Source organism: Martes martes, assembly GCF_963455335.1.
Source record: "Martes martes genome assembly, chromosome: 17".
Classification (NCBI taxonomy): domain Eukaryota; kingdom Metazoa; phylum Chordata; class Mammalia; order Carnivora; family Mustelidae; genus Martes; species Martes martes.
Genome location: NC_137905.1, coordinates 10,446,463 through 10,470,603, shown reverse-complemented (window position 1 = coordinate 10,470,603; position 24,141 = coordinate 10,446,463). Strand labels below are relative to the sequence as shown.

The 24,141-nt window shown below is 46.2% G+C and overlaps 1 protein-coding gene across 2 annotated transcripts in view; it reads right to left on the bottom strand.

Moving 5' to 3' along the window:
- ADAMTS18 (ADAM metallopeptidase with thrombospondin type 1 motif 18) overlaps positions 1-24,141 on the bottom strand; it is a gene marked incomplete at both ends in the record, with an annotated part of 134,134 nt that overhangs the window by 72,072 nt on the left and 37,921 nt on the right. For both annotated transcript variants that reach the window (XM_080828082.1, XM_080828083.1), the window contains one exon: positions 2,022-2,304. In XM_080828082.1, coding sequence (XP_080684208.1) covers positions 2,022-2,304 — 283 coding nt within the window. The remainder of the gene's footprint in view (positions 1-2,021; positions 2,305-24,141) is intronic.

The window sequence follows — 24,141 nt, the reverse complement described above, 5'->3', positions numbered from 1 at the left end:
GAGGTTGGTGGCTGGATAGACTCAACAACTCAAAAATACTCTACCAGGTAAAACACACGCGCGTGCGCACACACACACACACACACACACTACAAATCTAGTTGGTACAGCAGGTCAACAAAAATTAATTTTGTCCAGATAGCCTTTAAAAACAGAACATGCTCATTTTTATTCTAAACACTGAAGAAACAGACATTATTTTTTGTATCTGAATTCATGATAACACTTCATATGTTATTTCCAAATAAAATTTAGAAATATACATCCTACAGAATACTGTCCATGTCTAATATCCTTGTTTCATCAACAGAAACTTGAATATAGCACAAAATAAGTGCTGAATAAGGACTCTTTGACCTAATATTGAGTTAGTTTTGAGGAAAAGAGCAGAGTCAGGGGTGATATTTAAAATGATAGTAAGTATTTCCTAGCAGGTAAGGTGCAGGCACCACCTTAACAGAGTGGATATTGGCCATGGCCTTTGAGAAGAGACCCAGAAGTCTCCAGATGTTGGGCCAGGCACGATCCCTGCAGTTAATAGGGAGGGACAAGTCTAAGGATTGCTGGGAGGGAATGGGACATTTGGAACTGTAATACTAACACAGAGTTATTTTAATACTTCAACAACTAGTTCAGTCCTAAGAGTAAAGTCTTTATAACTCTCCAGAGAGTGAAATTAAAAGATCAAATTATGTAGAGTTAGATATAAAAACTCAAGTCGGCCCCTTTGATAAGTGACCCCGAGTCTCAGTTTATCAAGGAAAAGGGCATTAATGCCCACAATACCAATCACAAGTCTGCTTTAAAGATCAGCTCTGATATCTATCAAATACATACCATTGTCACTATGGGGAGCACAATTATAATTACCACTATGATCATAAATCCATGTCAAATAGATGATCCTTAAAGATGATATTTCTGTTAACACCCCAAACCCCAAAGAGCAATTAAAATGGTAGAAACATGGTATTTCATTATTGCTCCCAATCAATAGCTCAGGGATACCAGTCCCCATTCTCCTTGGGTAGAACCACCATCCGGCTGCTCTAACTCACACTCACCCGCCATTCGTGGTTACTGAGCCTTTGAAATGTGTCTGGTACCACTGGAGAAACCAAAGTTTTAATTTTAAGTTTAATTAATTTCAATTTAAATTAAGAAAGCAATATTTGGCACGGTCATTGAAAAATAAGTTTGGAACTATCGGAATATGCAAAGCTACTTTTCCAACCTTAAATTTTATGAACTTGAAATACAGATTAAGTATTTCTGATGAGAATTTGTTGTCTACATTGAAACTGTGCTCTGTCCAACAATGACCAGAATTCCAAAATTTAATATAAAACACTCAATTTGTAATTTGTAACATTGCATGTTGAGATGATATTCTATACTATATCGGGTTAAATAATTATTTATTTATTAATAAATATATTATTAAAATTAATTTCCTTATCTTTAATTTTTTAAAATGTGGCCATTAGAACATTTAAGACTACTTGTGGGGCTGACACTGAAGTTCTGTTAGTTCTGTAGTTCTGTTAGACACTGCTAATCTACAAAGTGCAGAAGGTTGTGCCTGGGTCACAAACCATGCCCAAGGGGCCCTGTATCTCACTGCTACATGTTCGATGTTCTCATTTCCTGCAAAGTTATCCTTTAAGAGCTCAAAAGGAACAAACACCCAACCACACCTGAGGATTCACCTCTGATTTCCTTCATCACTGGAAGACTGGGTACCTTTCTCAGGAGCACAGAAACCAAGATAATATGGCAACCCGTGACTAAAACAAACAAAAGCACATCAAAATCTTTCCTAGTTTAACCTAGAAGAATTGAGAACTGATCACCCAGGTTTGCCCGACAGGGGTGAATCTTGACCCACCTCCAAGACAAATTTCAGGGGGTGCTTAAGGTTGCCCCATTTTAACCTGCAAAGTCAGCACACCTGACTACACTCAAGAGAGCCTATCGAGGGCCCACATAAGAACAGAATACGAAAAAGTTTCCTTACATACATTTCTTGCGTCGTCCACAAAAATGCTGCTTTTGCAACCTTGGGTGGTGATGCTCTCTTTCTTGACTCTGAGATGTGAGGGGAGTGTGAGCTGGGGAGTGACCGGGATGACGCCCGCTGGAGCCCGGGTAGCTATGGCAACGCTGGACCTTGTCCTCAGCCGTCCTTTTGTACAGTACGTGAGGATGGTGTCCCGCGGGTGCACTGTAGTTATGCTCCTGGGCCAGCAGCTGAGGTAACGGTGAAATGAGGAATTCGTTTTTTCGTGTCCTTATTAGACCTGACTAAAGAGCCAAACACACAGAAAATACGAATGATTCCAGGCATCCCCTCTGTTACGTGGTGATTTTCAACAACTGTCTATCGGCTACTTCCTATGTGCGGGCACTGTGCTAAGTGCTGGCACTGTGCTAAGTAATTGACGTGTATTATCTATTTCATACGTACCATTAGCAGTTACAATGTTTTTATCCCCATTTTACAGAGGACAAAACTGAGGCTAAGGTAGTCAGTAGAAAAGCTAGCAATCGCATTGTAGAGAAGGAAAAAAATAATTTTCCCTTTACCCTTCTAGGTTCTTGGCTCTGACCCCAGTGTAGTAAAACTCTGCCTGGAGAAAAACAGACTTTTAATAACATGTATACCTTCCATACACATGGAACTTACCAGGAAAACGGAGTAACTCCCCAAAAGGGCCCAAGACACCACCTTACAAATATTGTCTCCAGCTAAGGGTATAAGAAGATGTTGAGGGGGTGATGGGGGCCGGGGAAGGGCACTCATGCAAGGTTACCAGGAAAAGCACAGAGAAAAGAGATATGGTTGAAATGGAGATTTAAGTCCTGGCTTTCTACACGGACAAGTTGCTAAAGATTTGGTCACCGTCCTGTTCCTGGCACAGAGAAGAAGGCACCCCTGCGAATAGAGATTTCCCTCGTGAATGTAAAATGGTAATTTCTACTCAGTTTTCCGAGCTTTCCTCATGTCTGCTGTTTCTTAAAAACAATCAGCTTAGAATAATCCTGATGCTAAAGAGGCAGGCTTTGGGGTACCCGGAGCGCTCGACCACCAGAGGCAGCGCCCTCAGTTACTGTTCCAGACTCTTCACTACTAATCTTGATGTTCAGGGATTCTTGCGACTGAGGGAGGAGCCACGTGACATCCTGGAGCCTCTGTATCTAGGACGCAGGGGACACAGTGGCAAACACGGGACAGAGGGGGCAGTTTCATGGCAGCCTGGCCCTCGAGGGACCCACAGCACGGGCAGGAGAAACGCCGCCATTCCACCCCGGTTCCCCAAGGGCTACATAACAGGGCGAGCCTGGGTGGCGGGGCGGGGGGGGGCGGTGGGCAAGTGGTTACGGTCAACTCCATGCAGGGACCTGGGGAGGGACAGAGCTGCTAAATGGGGAAGGAGGAGTGAACGGGGACTTGGACGCCCTCCACGCGGACCTCGGTCTGTACCTTCTCACCGGTCACGTTCTTCTTGCCAGCTTCTCTCTTAACTTGGGCAAAAGACCCAGCGGGCGACGCATGCCCTGATGGGGACTGAAACTACCTCCTCGAGCAACAGTGACTGCCCTGAGCCAGCCAGACCCCACGTGACTGACCCCAAGACCACGACGCACCTGACCTTCAGTGCCCACTGCACATAGCCGCTCACCGTCGCTCCACACTTCCCTGACATGAACCTGGAAGCACTTCTGGCACCGTCGAGGCAGCCCTGGACACGCGAGTCCGCTGTCCTCCCGGTGCTGGCCTCCCTGAAACGAATCCCTTTCTTGTCTCCCACCACCCATCTCTCTGCCTTCTGATTCTGTCAGCGGCAAGTGGCCGGACCTGGTCTGTTTCAGGACCCCCAGAGCCGGGCGCACTCGCATCCCTGCGCCCCAGCTGTAAAAGGGACTCGGCAAGCCCATCCAACCGCAATTTCGCTTTCCAAGTTCACGGCACAAAGTGTGTATCTTGGTACCTGCTATTTCAGCCACAACACACCCCTGCCTTCCCGTCCACTCCTCTGCCCTCTGTCTTCCTGCATTTGGTTCAGAAGGTCCTGGACATCCAGGCCCGGGGACAGCAAGTCTGGTCTGCTGACCTTGTGGGTTCAGCCCACCCAGGAGCTTGTTAGGGATGCGGACGTGGGTCTCACCCCAAACCTGCGCCATCAGAGTCTGCGTTTTATTTAGGTCCCCACGTGATCTGTGTGTCTGTGAAAGTCGGAGAAGCCCTGATAGAGGACGGCAACTTTGCCAAACGTCAGAAAGCCGCAGGGAAACGGAATGCACACACGGACCCCCTCACTCCCAGGCAGGATCCCGCCCCACCAGAAACCAGATCTCTGTCCTTGGGACTCACGCATGAGACCCTTGGTTCTGAACTGCTCCGACGACCGTCGCCATGCACAAAGGGCTTCGTGGGCCAGTCTTCTAGGCCTCCCCTTCTTCATGAGCAAAATGGGGACACTCGTCCCTCCCTGACTACCTTACAAGGGGAGACAGAATAACCACTGAAGAAGCCTTTTACCCACTCTCAGCTACAGCAATTGAGGCGGCTAGGGAGGGTGAATGACTGAATCAACACTCGCTGAATGCCGGGGAAGGGCCAGGCACAGCGCTGGGCAGGAGATACACAAACTGCATGTGGTTTGTTAGGGAGCAGACAACTAAAAATTCAAGGGTGGTACCAAATGCTAAGGGGGCATCATGGCGAGCGCAGATTACTATGGGAATGCAGGGGCCCTGGTACCTACCCCCACCAACTCCCCGCAGGGTGGAGGGCTCTGCACCCAGGCCTAATTTGGGCTCTCTGATACGGTTCAGCTTCTCGTTCTCAAAAGAAGCCCCAGAACATGTGGTTTGGTGCCGATCTCCCTCCCCCTTCATTAGGGTGCTGCTTTCTGACCGACTGCCATACTGACTTCAGCACTGACCTATTACCTAGAATCGGGACACAGGCGGATGCTTTCCTTGGCTCCGCGAACTCACACCAAGCACCTAATTAGCAGCCCTGTGCCAGGTGTTGGCATAAAGAACAGAGGCACACCGCAAGTCAAGGGAACCGTTCACGTTCATGTTCTCATGCAGATTCCGGAAGAAGATAAATCCATTGGCAAGATAAAAATTCAGCTGAGTAAAATCCCACAATCTCGGAATCCTTTCCATCATATCTTCAGGCTGGATCTCAGAGTAACCGACCCTTCTCCCCCCAGCCCAGGGCCATGCTGATAGAGGTTTTCGTCCCTCATTTGGACACTTTCTGTTTAGTGTCCCAAAACTACCTGCATCCTCTCATAGGGTCTCCTCACACTGGTCAGAGTCCTTGTCCAATGTAATCAACTCTTTCCATGCACTCCAGTATTGATCTCAAATCCAGACCCTTTTTCCTGGCCCATAGGCCCCTGCATAACCTGCTCTGTGTGGAGCTGGGCAGTTTATCTGTCCCCACTCCCTCCCTCCCTCCCCACCATTCTATAGGACATTTCATTTCCTGAATCTACTATGTTCTCTTACTTGAAGGGGAACAGAATATTTCACCCCAGAATATGTCTCTTTGGCACAAGGATTATCTTGAGCTGGTTATTTTTAAGAATCAGCCCACGCAGGGGAACCTTGGTGGCTCATTCCGTTGAGCTGGTGCCTTCGGCTCAGATCACGATCTCAGGGTCCTGGGATCCAGCCCTGCACTGCACTGGGCTCCCTGCTCAGCGGGGAGCCTGCTTCTCCCTCTCCCTCTGCCTACTGTTCCCCTTACTTGTGCTCACTCTCTCTGTCAAATAAAAATAAAATCTTTTTAAAAAAGGAAAGAATCAGCCCACACAGGAGAAGCTCTGAAAACCTTGAGAAGTTACCCTTCTCTAAGAGAAGTTTACATTATAAAGGAAATTTCTATTTATAAGAGTGTCTCTCTTTGTGTACCAGGAACAGGAAGATGACCAAAGATGGGGAAACTCTTCTCAAGGGAGAAGGTGTGGACTTAAATCTGCATAACAACCATACCTTTGCTGAGGGCACTTGGCCTGATAAGGTCCCACAACTGCTCCCCTCAACACCTTCTTTTGTATTTAGCTGGAGATGGTTTTTAGGGCACTGCCTTGGGCCCTTTGGGGGAGATCCCAAAGTCTTCCTGGGGCTCTCCCATGTGTGCAGGAGGTATACATATTATCAGACACTTTGTTTTCTCCCATTGATCTTTTGTTACAGAGAGGTCTGAGCCAAGAACCTAGTAGGGTAGAGGGAAAATGAGTTTTCCTCCCCCACACCCTCTTGCACCTACGGTCTCCTCCTCCCATCGACTTGCTCGGCTTCTGGTGCTCACTGCTTTGTCACCTTCCCCTCCAAGAAACAACACTCGTGGCCCTGTTTCTCCCCCACTTTCAAATGCTCTGATGCCCCGGTGTCTTTGCTCATGTCTATCTACAGTGACAGAAACAAACGAAATGCCACCCTCTCCATACCCCCTCAGAGCGTACAGTTTGAACGTACACTCTGTGACAGCAGGAGCCACACAGGCATCCCTGCTGCGTGTCACATGTTATCAGCCCATCAACATTTGTTTATTAGTCTATAAATGTTTGTGGAATAAGGGAATGAAAGACTCTCTGACCGCAGGCTTGCTGGTCCAGGAGACCAACCAGCACCCCTTCCCTGCTCAGCGGAAGGCACCAGAGGTGGGAAGCAACGTGTTCCAATACATAAAAACCGGGCACTCTTCCCAAAGTCCAGCTGTCAAGCCCCGAGCACTCCCTGGGGTGCTTTATTTGAACCCCACAACCACTCTGTGAGGAAATCTCAGCTGGCAGCACAGGGAGAATGGGGTCCCTCTGATGCAAACCCCACCTCCCAGCGCCCCCCCCCCCTCCCCCGTTCCATAGGCATGAGGACAAAAGACACCATTTACAGTCCCCAGCAGACAGAAGGAACAGTTAAAGGGCAGGGGCGGGAGGGAGGAGTGATTTATCCCCGAAAGCCCTCCTGCCTTACTAACTTCCTAACTTGGTTAAACTAATATCAAAGGCTTAAGCCACTTCAGTCCCTTAACTGAACTAACCGGTTGGGAAACTTTTCCTGTATTCTCCCCGTTTCCTGAGCACCTTAAGCAACTCAAAGGCACAGTGAAAGCTTCTGTGTTGAGAAAGCATTAAAAAAAAAAAAAAAAAGGAATTGTCATCCTGTATCAGGACAAACATACTGGCCCTACACGGCCCTCTCTTTTTCAGTTCAGAGTGACAAGAACAAAAATTTAGAATACTTCTTCAGGATGAAAAAAGAATTTTACAGCGCCGGATATTAAGGAAGAAACATTCTTTTTTGGGTGTAGTTTGACAAAAAAAAAATTGGAGTCTGACCAAATAAATACATTTTATAGTTTAAAAATCCAAACCCAGCACCTCCAAAAAGAGCCATCTGTTTGTGTGGAGAATGTGTGAAGCGTCTTGAGTTACTGAACACACGCGACGTTCTGACTCCAACAGTGGTGAGCAAGATGCAGCCGTGGTCTCATGTGGCTTCCAGTTAAATGGGGGGGGGGGGGGGGGGAGGGATTAAATGAGATCACAAATGGGTATGGAATATTCCTTTGGGCAACGTATGAAGGAAAAAAGTGTTCTATGAGAGAAAACAAGGATGAGGAGAGTGGGAGAGCATGGGGGGGTTCCTGAGGACGGGCATTGCCAGGGGACCAGAGCCCTTTCCTGGCTCATGAGGAGGGAGGAAGTTGGTGAGGGGGGACAGGAGGGGACAGAGACCCAGTGGCCTACCACTGAGGATGCGCTGAGGCTTCCCCTAGGCTAGGGAAGGATAGGGAAGGCCTCAAGTCCCTGAGAAGGTGGGTGTGCTACAGGGAGGGCTGCCACCAACGTCCCACCCAAGGGGACTCCTCTCCCTCAGAAGCCCTAGGGAGTCAGAGATAAAGGCCTGGCAGCGCCCCCTTCTGGACTGAATACTGTTCCCACATTAAGAGTAAACCTTTTCCAGTTTCAAAGACCTAGAAACCCAGTCATCACATAATTTAACAGCTAAACAATGGATACAGACCAACAGTCAATATTCTACGCAGATCACAGTTCACCACTTCATACGTTCAGAGAGGAACGACTATAAGATAATATACTTTGTTAGAAGTTGTTTCCTATTTTAGATTTCAATGGCCAAGTAAGACACCAAGGGCTTAAGGGAGCCCTTAAGCCCTTTATACCCACCAAGGGAGGGTATAAATCATACTTCAGGAAACTGCCCTTTAAAACACCCTCCCCTTAGGTCATATTTAAATTCTATTAAAGGATTTAGACTTGACAGAAAAAGGGAGACTACAAATTCCAGAAAGTACAAGGTCCTTGTCTTTCTTTCTTTTTTTTTTTTTTTTTTGACAGAGAGAGAGACATCAGAAGTAGGCAGAGAGGCAGGCAGAGGGGGAGGAGGAAGCAGGCTCCCTGCAGAGCGGAGAGCCCAATGCGGGGCTCCATCCCAGGACACCAAGGTCAGGACCTGAGCCGAAGGCAGAGGCCCAACCCACTGAGCCACCCAGATGCCCCTAAGGTCCTTATCTTAAGCGACCTTTATCCTAACACTTACCCCTATTAAATAATCAAAAATTGATTCAATGGGTTTATGATGTTTGCTAAAAGTGAGATGATATACCTTAAAGAGAGTCTTGAAGTAATTAAAGAAAAAAAAAAAAAAGGAATCCCCCGGGGGTGGGGGGCAGTATGAACATTCTCTGTCTCTTTTTAGGAAAGGCTAATAGAATAACAAAGTTGCCCCCATGAGGTGGCTGGAGAAAATATCGGCAAAGATATATATTTGTGGTTACTAAAAATCCATTGATCTTTCACTTTTTATTTTTTAGCCCATTGTCAACAATAGCGACAAAAAAATATTGCAACTTCAGTCAAGACATCACATTCCTTTAAAAAAAAAAAAAAAAAAAACTACATTTTGTCCTAACAATAGCACTAAAGAATAAGTAGCTTATTTGTGGCCCAGTGCGTATAAGGATAGCCCAAAGAAGAAGTCTCAGCGTAGAGCGAGCGAAGAGCTTAAGGCAGTGTACGCACTCAGTGTGAAACAGCGGTCCACAGTCCAGGGGTTGGAGGAGGAGCGAAAGGAAGCATCAGAGAGGCGAGGGACTAGGGACTAAGAAAGGCTGAGAAAGTCTAACAGGAAAACCATCAGCATGAGGATGTTTTAGAACTGACAAAAGTTAGCAGTGACAAAAATTAAGATAAAATGGAATGGCACAAAGGCAATGACGTAAAGGAATGCTCAACATATGAACAACACTTCAGGGGTGCCTGGGTGGCTCAGTGGGCTGAGCATCCGACTCTTGATTTTAGCTCAGATCACGATCACAGGGTCGTGGGATCGAGCCCTGTGTCGGGCTCTACGCTCTGTGCAGAGTCTGCTTGTCCCTCTCTCTCTGCCCCTCCCTCTGCTCTCTTTAAAAAACCTAAACAGTTTAGAGGTAAACTTCAAGCTTTACTGCTTGATAGCTGGGCTTAAGTACTCTCAACTTCTGGTTGCTTTTTTCCCCCCTACCTGTGAAATGGGAATGCAGGGATCCCCACCTTTCTTCTCTTGGATCAAGAAAGCATTTATTCATCAGGCAACATGCTAGGCTGTCAACTGCTCAGTTAACTATTAACATAAAACCGAGAGCCATAGTTGCTTCCCAAAAAGAAATCAGAAGCCTGAGATTACAGAAAAATCGTTGACCAGGTTCGAGATGAGAGCAAGGGGCATGATCTGGACCAGTGAGCAGGCTGAGGGGACAAAATCTGACATTATGCTGAGAGCATGCAGACGCGGCTAACATCCTCAGTTCTCTCCAAAGAATAAAATTCTCTGACACCGAAATAGAATCTTCTGCCGTCTGCATCTATCCATGCAGAGGTGGTTTAACAGACACCTTGGACAGGCCCTCACATGTAGACATGCTTTTTGGAAAAAAAAAAAAGTATATTCAGGATCCCCAATTACTGTCAGTGGGGGGAAAAATCTCTTACATTTTGGGGAAAAAAAAAAAAAAAAACACATGTCAACAAAAATCTGGCATTTCCTGTTCCTTCGTTGAGGGCAATATTACCATCAACTAGACTCACAGTACAAATATGATTTAGGAGGCGAGGAAGGCTTTCCAGAGTCATATACACAGTAATCTTCCTTCAAAAAACTATAAATCCCACTCAGTGCAAATTTCATCAGATACTCTCAATATCCCCAAATTGCCTGGCAAGAAAAGGGACCACTGGGACACTTGGATGGCTCAGTCAGTTAAAGATCTGCCTTCGATTCAGGTCATGATCCCGGGGTCCTGGGATCAAGCCCCACATTGGGCTCCCAGCTCGGCGGAGAGCCTGCTTCTCCCTCTCAAACTGCTGCTCCCCCTGCTTGTGCTCTCTCTCTCTTGGTATCAAATAAATGAAATCCTAAGGGAAAAAACTAAAAAAGAGAGAAGGGACCATGAAGCCAAAAGCCACAAAGTTTCTTCAATTCTGTAATGGTTGACACTTTCATCCATTCCCTTTCTCCTGAAGAAGTTTACAAACTGCTCAGATACTCCAGTCCCTGATTTGTAAAATGGGAATGATACTATCACATCCCTTAGAGGATTTTTAGAGGCTTGGGTGAGTTAATACTTCTGAAGGGCTAAGAGCAGCACTTAGCACAGAGAACCACCCAGTATATGTTTATTATTATCATTATTTTGTTCGACTATTTGAGGGAACAAGCAGAGAAGTCATGCTGTTTTCTGGTAGTGTTTTGCTATTAAGATTTTCCCCTTCAATTGGACCTGAAATTCTGGGAGATGGCCTAAGTATTCCGTTTTTTGAGAAAATGATGAAAGGACTACACAAGGTTTTAAGACTGGTGAAGAGTCATATTAATGACGTTCTTGCAAATGTAACTGAAGGTATTTAAAGATAGAGGAGACATCATGGGTTTCTCTACCTTGGAGATCTGCTTAACCCAAAGGCTCCAGGTTTTAGTTTTGACTTGTTTGTTGGTTTCTTTGGATGGGGATGGGAAAGACAGATGACAGGTAGAGAGGAAATTGCTAGACTGCCCCTCTTCAATGATCCTTTTGGATCCATTAACTTCTCATCCACAAGTTCACAGGTTAAATGTGAAACCCAGCCGTGGTCCCTCTTGGAGATCCGATCTCTCATCCCCTTGCCCTCTACTGAAAAAAGGCAGCCTCGTGGGGAAAAGGACACTTCGAGTGGCCACGAGAACAACTGGGAGGTTACTGCTGGGAGGAAAAAAAAAAAAAAAAGTGAAGCTGACTTTCTGGAGAATATGGCGGCTCACTCCAGAGGCTCCCCAAACATCCTGCCTGCGGTCCACACTGATGCATCACTGGGCAGAGACCAGTTCTCCCAGGTGACCCCTGACCTCCACTAGGCAGGTAGAGTCTCTGTGGCTTTCTGAGTCGCACTGATTAGGACGGATTCGAAAAAAGGTCTAAAAAAAATCTTTCTGCAGAAGTTCTTCAAATTGCCCAGCTTTTATCTCTTTCCTAGCCTGGGATACTGGGCTACTTCTTCAAATATTCCAGGAGGCTGAAAGGAATTATCCTTTGCTTTCACTTACACTAAGCAAATTTGGCTCCGAGACGGTATTAACTAACATGGCTTTGACCTTGTGCGGTGGTTTAAGCTCCTGACACAAAGATGAATCGACCCTTTCCTCAGAGTACTTGAAGTGTAACTATCTGGACTCCTATAGAAGATGCAACACTAGCAGCTCTTCAAAGACATTAATAATATACTGATGAAACCTATTTATTTAATTATTAATATGTCTGTTGAAATTAACACTTAAAGAGTTCAACAGCCCAAATCTCTTGAGAACAGATACAGTGGTTCCCAAAGCAACACTGGGTTGGGAGGTACAAGCCCATTCTGTTCTAATTGATGCCCATGCCCATTCTCAGTAGGACACAGACCTCCAAAATCCTCTTCTTTAAACAAAACAAAACAATTTCCTAATACCAAAATGGTTGACAGGTTTACCACGGCCTATTGTCTATATTTTAGTATTAATTTCAAAAAATTAAATGCCCAAATGCTCATAAACGCACACAATTTTTATAAGAAGTCATATAACCTATGTTTCAATACTTATTAATTAGTCCAAGTGGTTAATCAGGATCGACAGAGGTTGGGGAATTTCTCTCCTTCTGTCCCTTTCCCCCATCCTTTATTGCCCTACCTGGAGGAAGAGGTCATTGTTTCCTTTGTACCAGACACTGTACAAGGCATTCTGTACGCAGCTTAATTTGATGGGTACTTTCATTAACCTCTCTGTATCTCAGGGTTATCTGAACACACAGCCTTTGCTCGCCCTTAACCACACATGTTATCTGGATTCAGGAAAAGTTCCAGAAACACAATTGTTTAGTTGAAATCTACTAAGAGTAGAACTCAAATATTTTCACATAATCAAGGCATGAATATATATGGGAGCTGACTGATGTTTAAGTCAATGGGGGGGATTGTGTATGTTTATCAAATCATGTTGTATGTTTTAAATATATTACAATTTTATTTATTATACCTCAAAAAGGTTGAAAAAAAACAAAGGCTCCAGAGAAGATAGGACTTCTGGGGGGAGGAGGGTAGCAGACCAAATAACGGACTCTTAAGAACTAAATACTTCTGAGCTGGCTTAATGTAGGTCCTAACGTCCTGGCAATGAACTTTTCTAGATGGACCAAAGGACTTGGAAGAACCCATTTAGATGGGTTCATTTAGATGGACCCAAAGGACTTGGAAGAACACCCATAAACTCAAACTCCAGAAATGACGGCGGGGGTCACGTGACACTAAAGTCAGTCATCCTTCTGGCTTGCCCTCTCAATTTTCACACCAAAGGGATGGGGGGAGTTGTTAACAGTGTCACAGAGAAAGCTTCTCGGTGGATCTGGAGGTGAGCGGCTCTACCGCTCTCTGCAATGTGGCCTTACTGGACACGACTAATCTGGTAGATTTCATTCTGCAGTGTTCTGGTTCCTGTCTGTCTAGTGGACCACGGGTAATTTGAGGGCAAGGCTGGGACACCCTGCTTTGTACCAACCATGTCATGTCCTGCATGCCAGGGGCACGCCACACATCTCTGGGAGAGATACGCACAGAATTAAGAAGGAAGAAAAAAACACATCTCCCCAGCTCCTCAGAAGGCTATACAGACCTTGACCATCAGGAAGAACGGACATCAGAGCTGCATGACCCTCACAAGGCAATCTGGTCATGAAGACTTTCTCATCTAGGGAAGCCTAAGGAGGGAGCCACCTGACAGCCTGCGTCACATGGTCCTCTCTGCTCCAGTCTCTTTTTGAGCATCAGATGGTTTCAAAGGAAGCTTAAGGAAGGATGTCATTTGGAAACCACATGACTACCATAATGGCTGTTGGTCCATTGTGAGGAACCAAGTGGAGAGAGCTAGCGGGTCTGGATTTAATAGAAACCAGACTCTCCGCCAATTTCAGATGGGACCATGCAGCCGGCCTCTCCCTCTACATCATTCCAGGCTTTGGTACTGTGTCTGCTAATAAACAGTCTTCTTCACATGTCGTGTCAGCATCCTCTGAAGGCAAGGGCATGCTAAATGTCTGAGAGGAAATGGTCATAACTCATATCCATCAAAGTCATGTTTTTTTAATCCAAACTTAGGCTTCCAACCTCCAGTCCTCCCTTTCTCCCACAACGTCCCAAGGAATGTGGCATTATGGGTTAACAATGTTGACAAATTTCAACGCACAGCTGATCTCTTGAGCTCCTAACCCTGTCCTGCCCTCTGTTCTCATTCCAGTTTGGTCATGTATCGCCGCGGGCCTAGGATAAAGCCGGGGCCTCCTATCTTGTCTCCCTGCCGGCAAGCCCTACCCTCTCTCTCTCTCTCCAAAGTTATTTTTCTAAAGCATCACTTAAAACACATCACATTCAAGCTCTAACAGGACAAGATGAGTGGCAAACCACGAGATGTGGATTTCAAACCACTTTGCAGTCCAGTCCCATCCAAATCCAGCCCCCAGTAGCCCCTCTAACCATCTTCAACCCCTTCTTGCTGAACTCTAGGTGCAACGATGCCCCTGCTGTTCCATCAACAGGACAGCCGGCTCCCAGCCTGGACTCTTCTGACTACGGTTTCCTGCATCTGGAATGTTCTGTCCCCAGATATCTCACTTCATTTTGCCCAGAGGCCACCTCTTCGTACCATCCTATAAAATAAAGCAAATACCGTCATTCTCCCTCTCGGTCAGTTTTATTTTTCTGTATGGCCCTTATCGTTACTTGATGGTCTACCTTGCTGCTGTTCGCTTCTGTGTTTATTGTCTGTTGCTTCTGTTAACGTCATAAAGCCTGGGGCTTGTGTTGCTCTGGCTCGTGGCCGGCACGTGGTAGGTGCTCTGTAAATACTTGCAGAAGGAATGAACCAGAAAAAAGGCGACGTACTTGGGATTAAGAGAGGCCTAAAAATAGACAAGACATTGGTGCCCGCACTTAAGGATGCTCTTCTCTTGGGAGACAGACACACAACCAATGAATCAGACACGTTACGTTCCTCTCCCGATTCATCGCTACGATTTACAGGCTTCTCTTGCTGGCTTACCACCATGCACTGGACTGCCGCGCCTATCGAAGGGAGCTAGACATTTTTTGTAATGCAGGATCCCTGCAAGGCCAGATACTGTATTTTGACGTTAGGCTCTTGGCACGCAGATGGCATGGACATGACACTCAAATCATGCTGAAGGAATGAGGGAATGCTCAAAATTCCATGGGAGTGCAAAGGCAGACCACCTCTGAGAACGACATCAAGCTCCTGTACAGGGAGAAACGGCTGAGGGCTTTAAAGGGAAAGCCCGGGGAACCCATCTATATGATAGGAAAATGGCTGAACCCAAGGGGTAGGGACTTTGCCTCCCGTAACACTGAAGGAGATGCTAATTTTTTTGAAGATTATTATTTATGTATTTCAGAGAGAGAAAGAGGGAGCAGGCATGGGTGGGGGGAGGGGCAGAGAGAAAAGCAGGCTCCCCGCTGAGCAGGGACCCAGATGCAGGGCTCCATCCCAGGACCCTGGGATCATCACCTGAACAGAGGGCAAACGCTTAACCGACTGAGCCACCCCGGCACCCCGGGGATGTGCTAATTTGAAGAGTATAGTCTGCCTGCCATTTTGGTGAGATATGCCAAAAATTTAGACTAAAAAATGATAACATTACACGTTCGGGAAAATCCCGTTTTCACCTCATTATACCCCCATTGCTCCAGATTGCTATCTCAAAGACCCCCAGCATTCCAGACGTAGGTTTTCAAGTACTGACACCTAAACTCTCAATAGCAAATCATCCCAGATAAATATTTTCCTAAAAGTACTGCTATCCAAACTCCCTGCTAGCTGAAAATCAGTAATCAATAGGTTATTGGTCCCTCTCGCTATTTAAATTCTCGCTATCCAAGTTTATTTGGTGTCTGAGTTCGGAGAGTAGGGAATGCAGGTGGCTGATGTCTCCCACGTGTTTGCCGAAAGTAGTGATTTTCTTCGAAGGAACAACTGACACGGGCCCTGGGACCGATCTGGAGCAGCACAAAGAGGATCTGCCATCTTTACAAGACAGTGCAAGTCGCTTTTTTGGAATAAATGATGCTCCTCCGTTCCCAAGGCTGCTGCCCACGGATGTGCGGCATCAGGAAGACGTATGTTTCTACTTGTTTCTGTAGTGGTGATGGGTTATGTCAAGCTCCCCACCCCACCTTGCCCTGCCTCCCTTGAACTGACAACATTCATTTGTTTCAAAGACAGCTGGAGCTGGAAGCCAAGCCGGTAACCAGCTGTCGGAGACGTGATGACGGATGCCACGTGGCATCCACTCATTGGGTCGCTGCACAGAGGGGTGGGGCGGCTGAATGGACTTCCCAAGCTCTCCCAGGGGTGGTGTGGAAGAGCCAGAGATGAACACCATGCTGGACACGGCTGGTCCCAATTTTCTCTAGTTATTTATCTTCTCCTGCCCTTCCTCACGCCCTGCCTTAAGGTAGAACACCAAAGAAAATAATCACAGGATTGTAGGATGTTAGCGATTGTGTCCTCCGTCCCCCGACTTTACAGCAAAAGAAAATGGGATCCAGGGAGAACAAAGGCATTGCCCAAAGCCTCACAACTGATCAGCCAATCATTCATGCTTGGAGTTCAGTTTTCTCGCCTACTTAATAAAGAGACTAGACTTGATCATTTAAGGGCCTTTCCACATCTGGAATTCTATTCTTTTTATCAGTTGGGATGACACGCAGGTAACTTACTGTGATGCAAAGTACAATCACTGTACAGGCAGCAAACCTATTTGAGAGCTTGGTACACATGGAGCAACAAGAAAGTTCGTGGATGGGGCTGTGTAGTATCGGAGCCCAGGTACGGGCATTCGAGCCCGTCTGTGACCTGGCTGAACACCAAACTTAAGGATGTGGCTATCGACTCAGACCTTCAGAGTCCGGATTTCCAGGGTTTCAAGACCCGTCTTCTAGAACAGAGACCCCAAACTGAAGTCCACAGAGCCGGCCTGGCTCTTGGTAGGCTTTTGGCTTCTTGGTCCGTATAATTGACAAATTAAAGTTGTATCTATTTACACTGTGCGATGTGTTATTTTGATAGACACGTTCATTGTGAAATGATTGCCACAGTCAAGCTAATTAACAGATCCACCCCCTCACAAAGTCACCAGCTATTTTGTATATGCGCCCAAAACTCTGAGAACCACCCTCTCAGCGAATTTCAAGTACTTGACACAGTCTTATTAAGTATAGTTGTCATGCAATACGTTAGATGCCTACACCTTATTCATCTCGCATAACTGAGAGTTTGAACCCTTTGACCAATGTGTCTCCGTTTCCCCCACCCTTGGTCCCTGGCAATCACCATTCTACCCTTGACTCTTTTAGATCCTACACAACGCGGTATTCGTCTTCCTCTGCCTGACTTACTTGACTTAGCATTAATGTCCACCCCGGTGCATCCATGGTATTACTAACGACAGGATTTCCTTCCATTTTTATGGCTGAATAATATTTTATTGTGCACGTATACCTGTGCACTTTTATCTGCTCATCCATGGATGGGCACTTAGGTTGGTCTCTCATCGTGGCTATTGTGAATAATGCTGCAATGGACATGCGAGTAGATAACCTCATTGAGATCCTAATCTCATTTCCTTTAGATATTTATCCAGAAGCGGAATTGCTCCATCATAGGATATTCTGTGTGAAAAACCTCCACACAGTTTTCCATAGTGACTACACACTCCCACCAAAGGGTATGAGCGTTTCCTTTTCTCCGTGCCTTTGCCAATACCGGTTATCTTGTCTTGTTGATAATGTCCATTCTTTTTTTTTTTTTTTTAATTTTATTTATTTATTTTTTACAGACAGAGATCACAAGCAGGCAGAGAGGCAGGCAGAGAGAGAGGAAGGGAAGCAGGCTCCCTGCCAAGCAGAGAGCCCGATGCGGGGCTCGATCCCAGGACCCTGAGACCACGACCTGAGCCGAAGGCAGAGGCCTTAACCCACTGAGCCACCCAGGTGCCCCGATAATGTCCATTCTAATAGATGTGATGGGCTAGCTCATTGTAGTGCTGATTTGCATTTCCTTGATAATTAGTGATGCTGAATATTTTTTCAGCTACCTGTTGGCCATCTGCAGGCCTACTCAGGTCCTTGGCCCATCTTTTAAATCTGGGTATTTGTTTTCTTGTTATTCAGTTGTCTGAATTCCTTATGTATTTTGGACATTTACCGCTTAGCAGATATACGATTTGCGATTTTTTTTCATTCCATAAGTTGTCTCCACACTTTATTTATTGTTTCCTTTGTTGTACAGAAGCTTTTCAGTTTGACCCAATTCTATTGGCCGATTTTTGCTTTTATCCTCTGCATTTTGGGGGTCATATCCAAAGATTCGTCGCCCAGACCAATGTCCAGAAGCATTTTCCCTATATTACCTTCTAGTAGTTGTTAAGAAAGAGACAAAAGGCCCCCAAATGGTGTCACTTATCCTCAGCCCCAAGTCCCCAAACTTAATTACAGTATCGGCCTCTTTCAGGAATGGAATCTTAAACCAGCCGGTCAGAAATTACCTAGTCAGTACCACGGACACAATCTTCCTGAAAGACCCCTTTTTTCCCCTAAAGGACTGCGGCCTTGCCACGACTACTCCATATTTTGCCAATTTAACTTTCCTATCCCGCTCCCCTTCACCTATAAAAGTCTTCCATTTTATATAGCTTCTTGGAGCGCCTTTCTATCCACCACATGGGTTGCTGCCTAATTCCCAAATTGTGGAATGAAGCCAACAAGATCTTTAAAATTTACTCAGTTGAATGTCTGTTTTCTAACGCAGCTTCACCGTCTCCAGGCTTATGCTTAAGCCTTTAGTTCATTTAGCTGCACTGTTGTAAAGGTATTTTCACGCGTGGCTAGTTGTCCAAACTGATGCTTCTCCGAGGGGACAAGCAAAGGAAACTTCTCCACCTTCTTGCTGATGAACGCCCCACTCAGTAGGTTTTTCAACGCTTGTGTTAATGTCATTTCATCCCATTTGCCAAGAGAAGTCAGAAATTCTGTTTTGTCTATACAGCTGTTAGACAGCCGCTAAGGAGTGGCTGTCCCCTAAGCATATAGGACATGCTTGCACAGTCCCCAACCTTCCCCACCGTCCCATGTCCCTCATTACATGACTAGTCTGGTGCCTGTGGACGTTTGGCTTAGAGACCTCTGCCTTAATTCAATCTTATCAATCTTATCTTTGATGTGCTACTTATGTAACAGTCCTGTCTCATTATCTAAGGCATTTTTTTCCTTTTTCTGTATCTGCCAGATCACCCAGCACAATGCCAACTCCACATATGTGTCACACACAAATGTAATTATTTAGGAAAAAGGATCTGGTTATGAATGGAGTGAGCAAAGGGAAAAAGAACTGGGATTTGGGAGTCTGGACGTAGATTTGAGTTCAGAGTCGACACCTTAAAATCTCTGCAACTTTGCACCACGTGCCTTCCCTACCTTAGCCTCAGTGTCCTGAACTGTAGAATGAGAATAACACAGAATCCTTTTTTTTTTTTTTTTTTATAGGCTCGCTCGGGATCTATCAGGAAATGGCTGCCCCGCACATTGCTTGGCGACAGACAGTCACTAAGACATCACCGAGCGGTCACTGTTGGCATGAGGCAGGTAGATAAACACAGCTTTCTTGGAAGGCTGGAAAAGCAGCGTAGTTTATTTACCTTGTGAAGTCTGAGAGTTTCAAATACTTGGTGCCTTCTTCATGCAGAAACAAACTACAGAAGCCTGCCATGGGTAAACATTTCTGTTCTGTGAACCGAGCTCGCCTTCTGCAGGATCCAGATTCCTACTCCAAACAGACGCTAGGGAGGGAGGAGGGAGCCTGGGGCAAAAATAGCAGATGACCTTTTGCATTAAATTAAACTAATACCCTCCATCCAGATTGGCCTTCAGAAAGACATAAATAAGACAGGATGTTAGACAAACACATATGCTGTCAACTCGTTAACATATAACAGAGGGATTAATTGAATGTGTGCAGCGATCTCCAAGTCTTTCTTTATGCCCTCATACATTTCCTTGGCTCATCCGACTGTCATGCAAGTTCCCTTCCTGTTACGAGCACAGTGTGGCAGGAAGAGGAGAAGTAGCTTTCTTGCCAAACGTCCGGTCTGATATCGATAGTTACACATTAGTTGGTCATGGGTCACGGATCAGTTTACAAAGTTGTTCAAAATGTCAGATGGCTCAGGCCACCCTTGTCCTAGGATACGCTGGGGTTCAATAAACCGAGTATGCGTAGGCTTCCCGATAGCTAATACGAATGGATAGCCAGGTCTTGGAAGCAATCGCAGAATGCACTATTCTAGAGCCCAGAGATGAAGGAAGCTCCATGGCAACCCAGCCACTCATGCCACACACCCACCCATTCTCTTAACATAAAGCATTTTAAAGTGAATTGCTTCTACTGCCCTGTCTCTCCTTTAATCCGAGGTTAAACCCTGCCTATCAGTGGTCTACCATGAGCATACGGAGAAAACTGGCAAGATGCCGAGTTCTTTGACCTCGGCCAGAAAAGGGGTTTCGTTTGATTCTCCAACCGTAGCTAAGATAACATGTGAACTGAGATGACAAGCAGTATCTTACTTTTTTTTTTTTTTAAGATTTTATTTATTTATTTGGCAGACAGAGATCACAAGTAGGCAGAGAGACAGGCAGAGAGAGAGAGGGGGAAGCAGACTCCCTGCTGAGCAGAGAGCCCGACGCGGGGCTCGATCCCAGGACCCTGAGACCATGACCTGAGCCGAAGGCGGAGGCTTTAACCCACTGAGCCATGCAGGCACCCCAGTATCTTACTTTCCCCCATCAGCAACCAAGACTACGGGTAGACTGGTTTGTTTTCTAACTAGTAGTTGATGAACTTCATGACGACGGTCCTCACTTGGGGGCTGCAGACCTAGCTACCCAGCTTGAGTGAGAAAGCTCCTGCCGGCTCGCTCTCGGGGGCAATGTGGCCTTCTCTCTCTGCATTACCCCCACCCCCACCCTTGAAGACTTCCTGAGCAGCCAGGCCCTCCGGCTCCTCTTTAAACCTGCCAAACCTGTTTCTGACTTTCTCAGTAGGAACCCAGGAAACTCTAATCCCCAAGCTCTCTGTAAGGCTGGGTTTACCGTCTCAGAAGACCCTTCCCTGACCACATAATCAGAAACGCGGCTCCTTAAGTCAGGACTGTGGGCCACACTCTGGTCATGCCGCGGACTAGAACCCGATGCCTGCATTCAAATTCTGGTTCCACTACTTGTCCTAAGGCTTGTGCCCTTGGCTGAGTTACCCCGCCCTTTGGGCCTCGGTTTCCGGAGGATAAACGAAGGTTACAGGCTTGTGGTATTAATGTGGTATTTAATTGGCATTAAAGACGCCAATACAGGTAAACCACTCGGAATCGCGTCTGACACGCAGCGAGCGCCCGGCTGGCCTATCTCCTGTTGCTTCACTGCCTGAAAGTGTCATATTTCTCCACTGACTGGTGGTTTTATCTTTTCCCACTAGCATGTGGGGTCATGGAGAGAAAGGCCCTTGTACGTTCTTGTCCCAGCGTTTATCCCTAGCTTCCGGGCACCGAGAGCGGCATCGGACGCTTAACAGCTTCTGAATGGCTGCTTGTGGACTGAAGGAATGATGTCCCAGCGGCGCTTTCGGGACGAGACAGCAGCCACGCAGGAGGCTGGCAGCAGTCAACTAAGCAAAGAAGTCAGGAGTTGGAGAACGGAGGACACGATTTAACATGAATGAAAGCAAGAGTAACGCAACCTTTGCATTCTCTATTTCCACAAAACAGATGTAAGATTATAGCCTATTTGGAGGAATTTAGCTTTATTTTGTTACTTTTTGGGAGGGGGTGAGGGAGGGTTTGGAAAATTCCCCATGTGGCAGCATATATTTTATGACCATCAGATGCATTCATTCAACAACTCTTTGGTATCTCTAAGGGGTTCGGCACTGACCTAGGCCCTAGGGATAAGAAATGAGACCGTTCCGGCCCCGGGCTCGGGGTGCTCAGGTTCTGACCGAGGAGGCCACCTGCTAAACACACATCACAAGACAGCCTCCTTCTGCCCCACCCCATCCCCCCACGGAGCTGGGGAGATCACTGAAGGGGCACCTAACGAATTCTTGGAGAGCTTTCTTAAAAGGGGGCATAGCAAAGCTTAGTCTCTAATGAGGCTAGCCAGTGTCAGCCAGGTGACCAGGGCAGGGGAGGGGGAATTAGCAGCTGAGGGAGCTGGCAAGGTGGGTGGGGTGGGGAGGGATATCCAGGTGGCGGAGCAAAGGTGAAAGGCTCACTTGCCGACAGCTGTTTGACTCGCCAAGCATAGAACGGTTATGCGCACTGGCATGTATGTGCTGGCGGCGGGGGGAGGAGAGGAAGCCTTTTTAAAAAGCCCTAACTAAATATAAAAAGATAATGTGCAACCTGTATGTTACTAGGCATAAAAAATCACATTATTAGTAAAACCTACAATCAGCTGACACGGAAACTGCCAGAATTTCCCAACTTGAGAGAAAACCCCCAAAGCCATTATGTTCATTAAAGCTGGCAACTTTGAACTTTGTCCTGCGAAAACTGGAGAGTCATCAGGGATGTTAATCCCGAGGAGAGTCGGTGGGGCCGAAATGTGGAAGATGACTGAAAGAAGACAAGAAATCAAGACTCCGACATCCAGCAGAGGCTTTGCCTGGGTTTCTGCGCGATGGAACGGCAACGGAAACCCAGCAATGATAGCAAAGAGGAAGTAAACACATTTTTTAAAAATTCAGAATGTAGACTTAGAAGTTATTGGGAGTGGGTAGTTACGGAAGCTACTCAGATCCTTTCTGTAGACAACGGGGCTGGCTCACAGACAAAAAAAATCACTCAGCCTTGCTTACTTCCTGAGGATAACCCCTTAAACCCATCAAATTTATACTGTGACTGTCCGATACAATAGCCACTAGCTACATGTGGCTATTTATATTTAAAGTGAATCCATTAGAAGGAAATAAAACTCAAAGTGCAGCTCCTGAGTCATGCTAGTGATACAGTTTGAGCGCTCATCCACCACATGTGGCCAGCAGCTACCATATTGGACAGTGTAGAAAGTTCCACTGGACACACCATGCTACCATCCTTCCATCTTTATTCAGTAAACTGTCCCTGATCTTACAGATTTATATTTTGTTTTCCTTGGAAGTCTAAAAGATGTCAGGCTACTTGTACATATAGGAACCTCCATCTGCTTACAAGCATGAATTAAATGCCACTGTATATGGGCATTTGGAAGAGATAGGTGGTAAGAGTAGAAATCAACCTTTTAGGATTTCTCAGTCTTCGATCAGTATAGAAGAGGATTGCTGCAAACAAGTGGGAAGCTGGCAATGTCCGGTAACAGTGATTTGGGGGTTCCTGATATATTATCAACAGCCACTGTGAGAGGAGAAATCAACAATAAAGTTCTATCAATCTTCTCCCTCTCTCTCTCTCTCTCTCTCTCTCTCACTCTTTTAAGTAGGCTCCATGTCCAGCATGGAACCCAACACAGGGCTTGAACTCAAGACCCTGAGATCAAGACCTGAGCTGAGATCAAGAGTCAGATGCTTTACCGACTGAGCCATCCAGTTACCCCCTCAATCTCTCTTGAATATCTGTGAGGATCTTTATGAATAATCTATAACCTGCTGGGGTTAAAAAAGAATGGGAATTAGAATATCCTAAAACAGTAACAAAAACGACTATAACTGTATTTGGTTTCAAACTGAACAGAAGGAAAAGTTGTCATTTTCCTCATGCGTAAGGTAGGCAAGGGGGACTCAGGTTGATCTCAAATCAATGGACACCTCACTTTGAGTTTTCAAAGGAGCCTCACAAAGGGATAAGGTGGCCTGGTGGATGGGACAGAGGTGCCCCAACTCTGAGAAATGTAAATGTAATTCATACTGCTACTGATAAAATACATTCCCCATTGACTACCTAAGTCCACAGAAACTTCAGTACCACAGAAAACCCCTCTCACATATGGCTATCATTGTGTAGGAAACTGAGCAGAAGTGAGGCAAATCCTTTAAGCAAATTGTTGACCGCATACTATCTATGTGCACGGCACAACTGGCACAGAATTTCACAACTTGAGAGAGAGAGTGATACAGTTTATAGTTTACAGACCAAGTAGGTCTGAGGAAGCACAGAGCGAACCATAGCACCAGAGGAGACCTAAGGAAGGCTTACGAAAGTCACCTTTGGGGAAGCTGGAAACCGCACTTAGGTCTTGTTCCCAACTCAGTCATCAGTTAGTAAATGTGATTTGAGATGAGATTAGAAGGTGAGGAGGAAGAGTGTTTAAGGGGGAAGCCAAAGTTCTCTGAAAGCCCAGTAAGGCCTATGGGGTCTTCCCTGCCTACTCTGCAGCCTCACCAAGGGCAGACTCAGTCAGTGGCCCATCCGGTGTGGCTCCGTCACGTGGCCTCATCGGCTCCTCAAGCGAGCCATGCTTCCTCTTCCTACAGAACCTGTCCACAAGCCATTCCCTC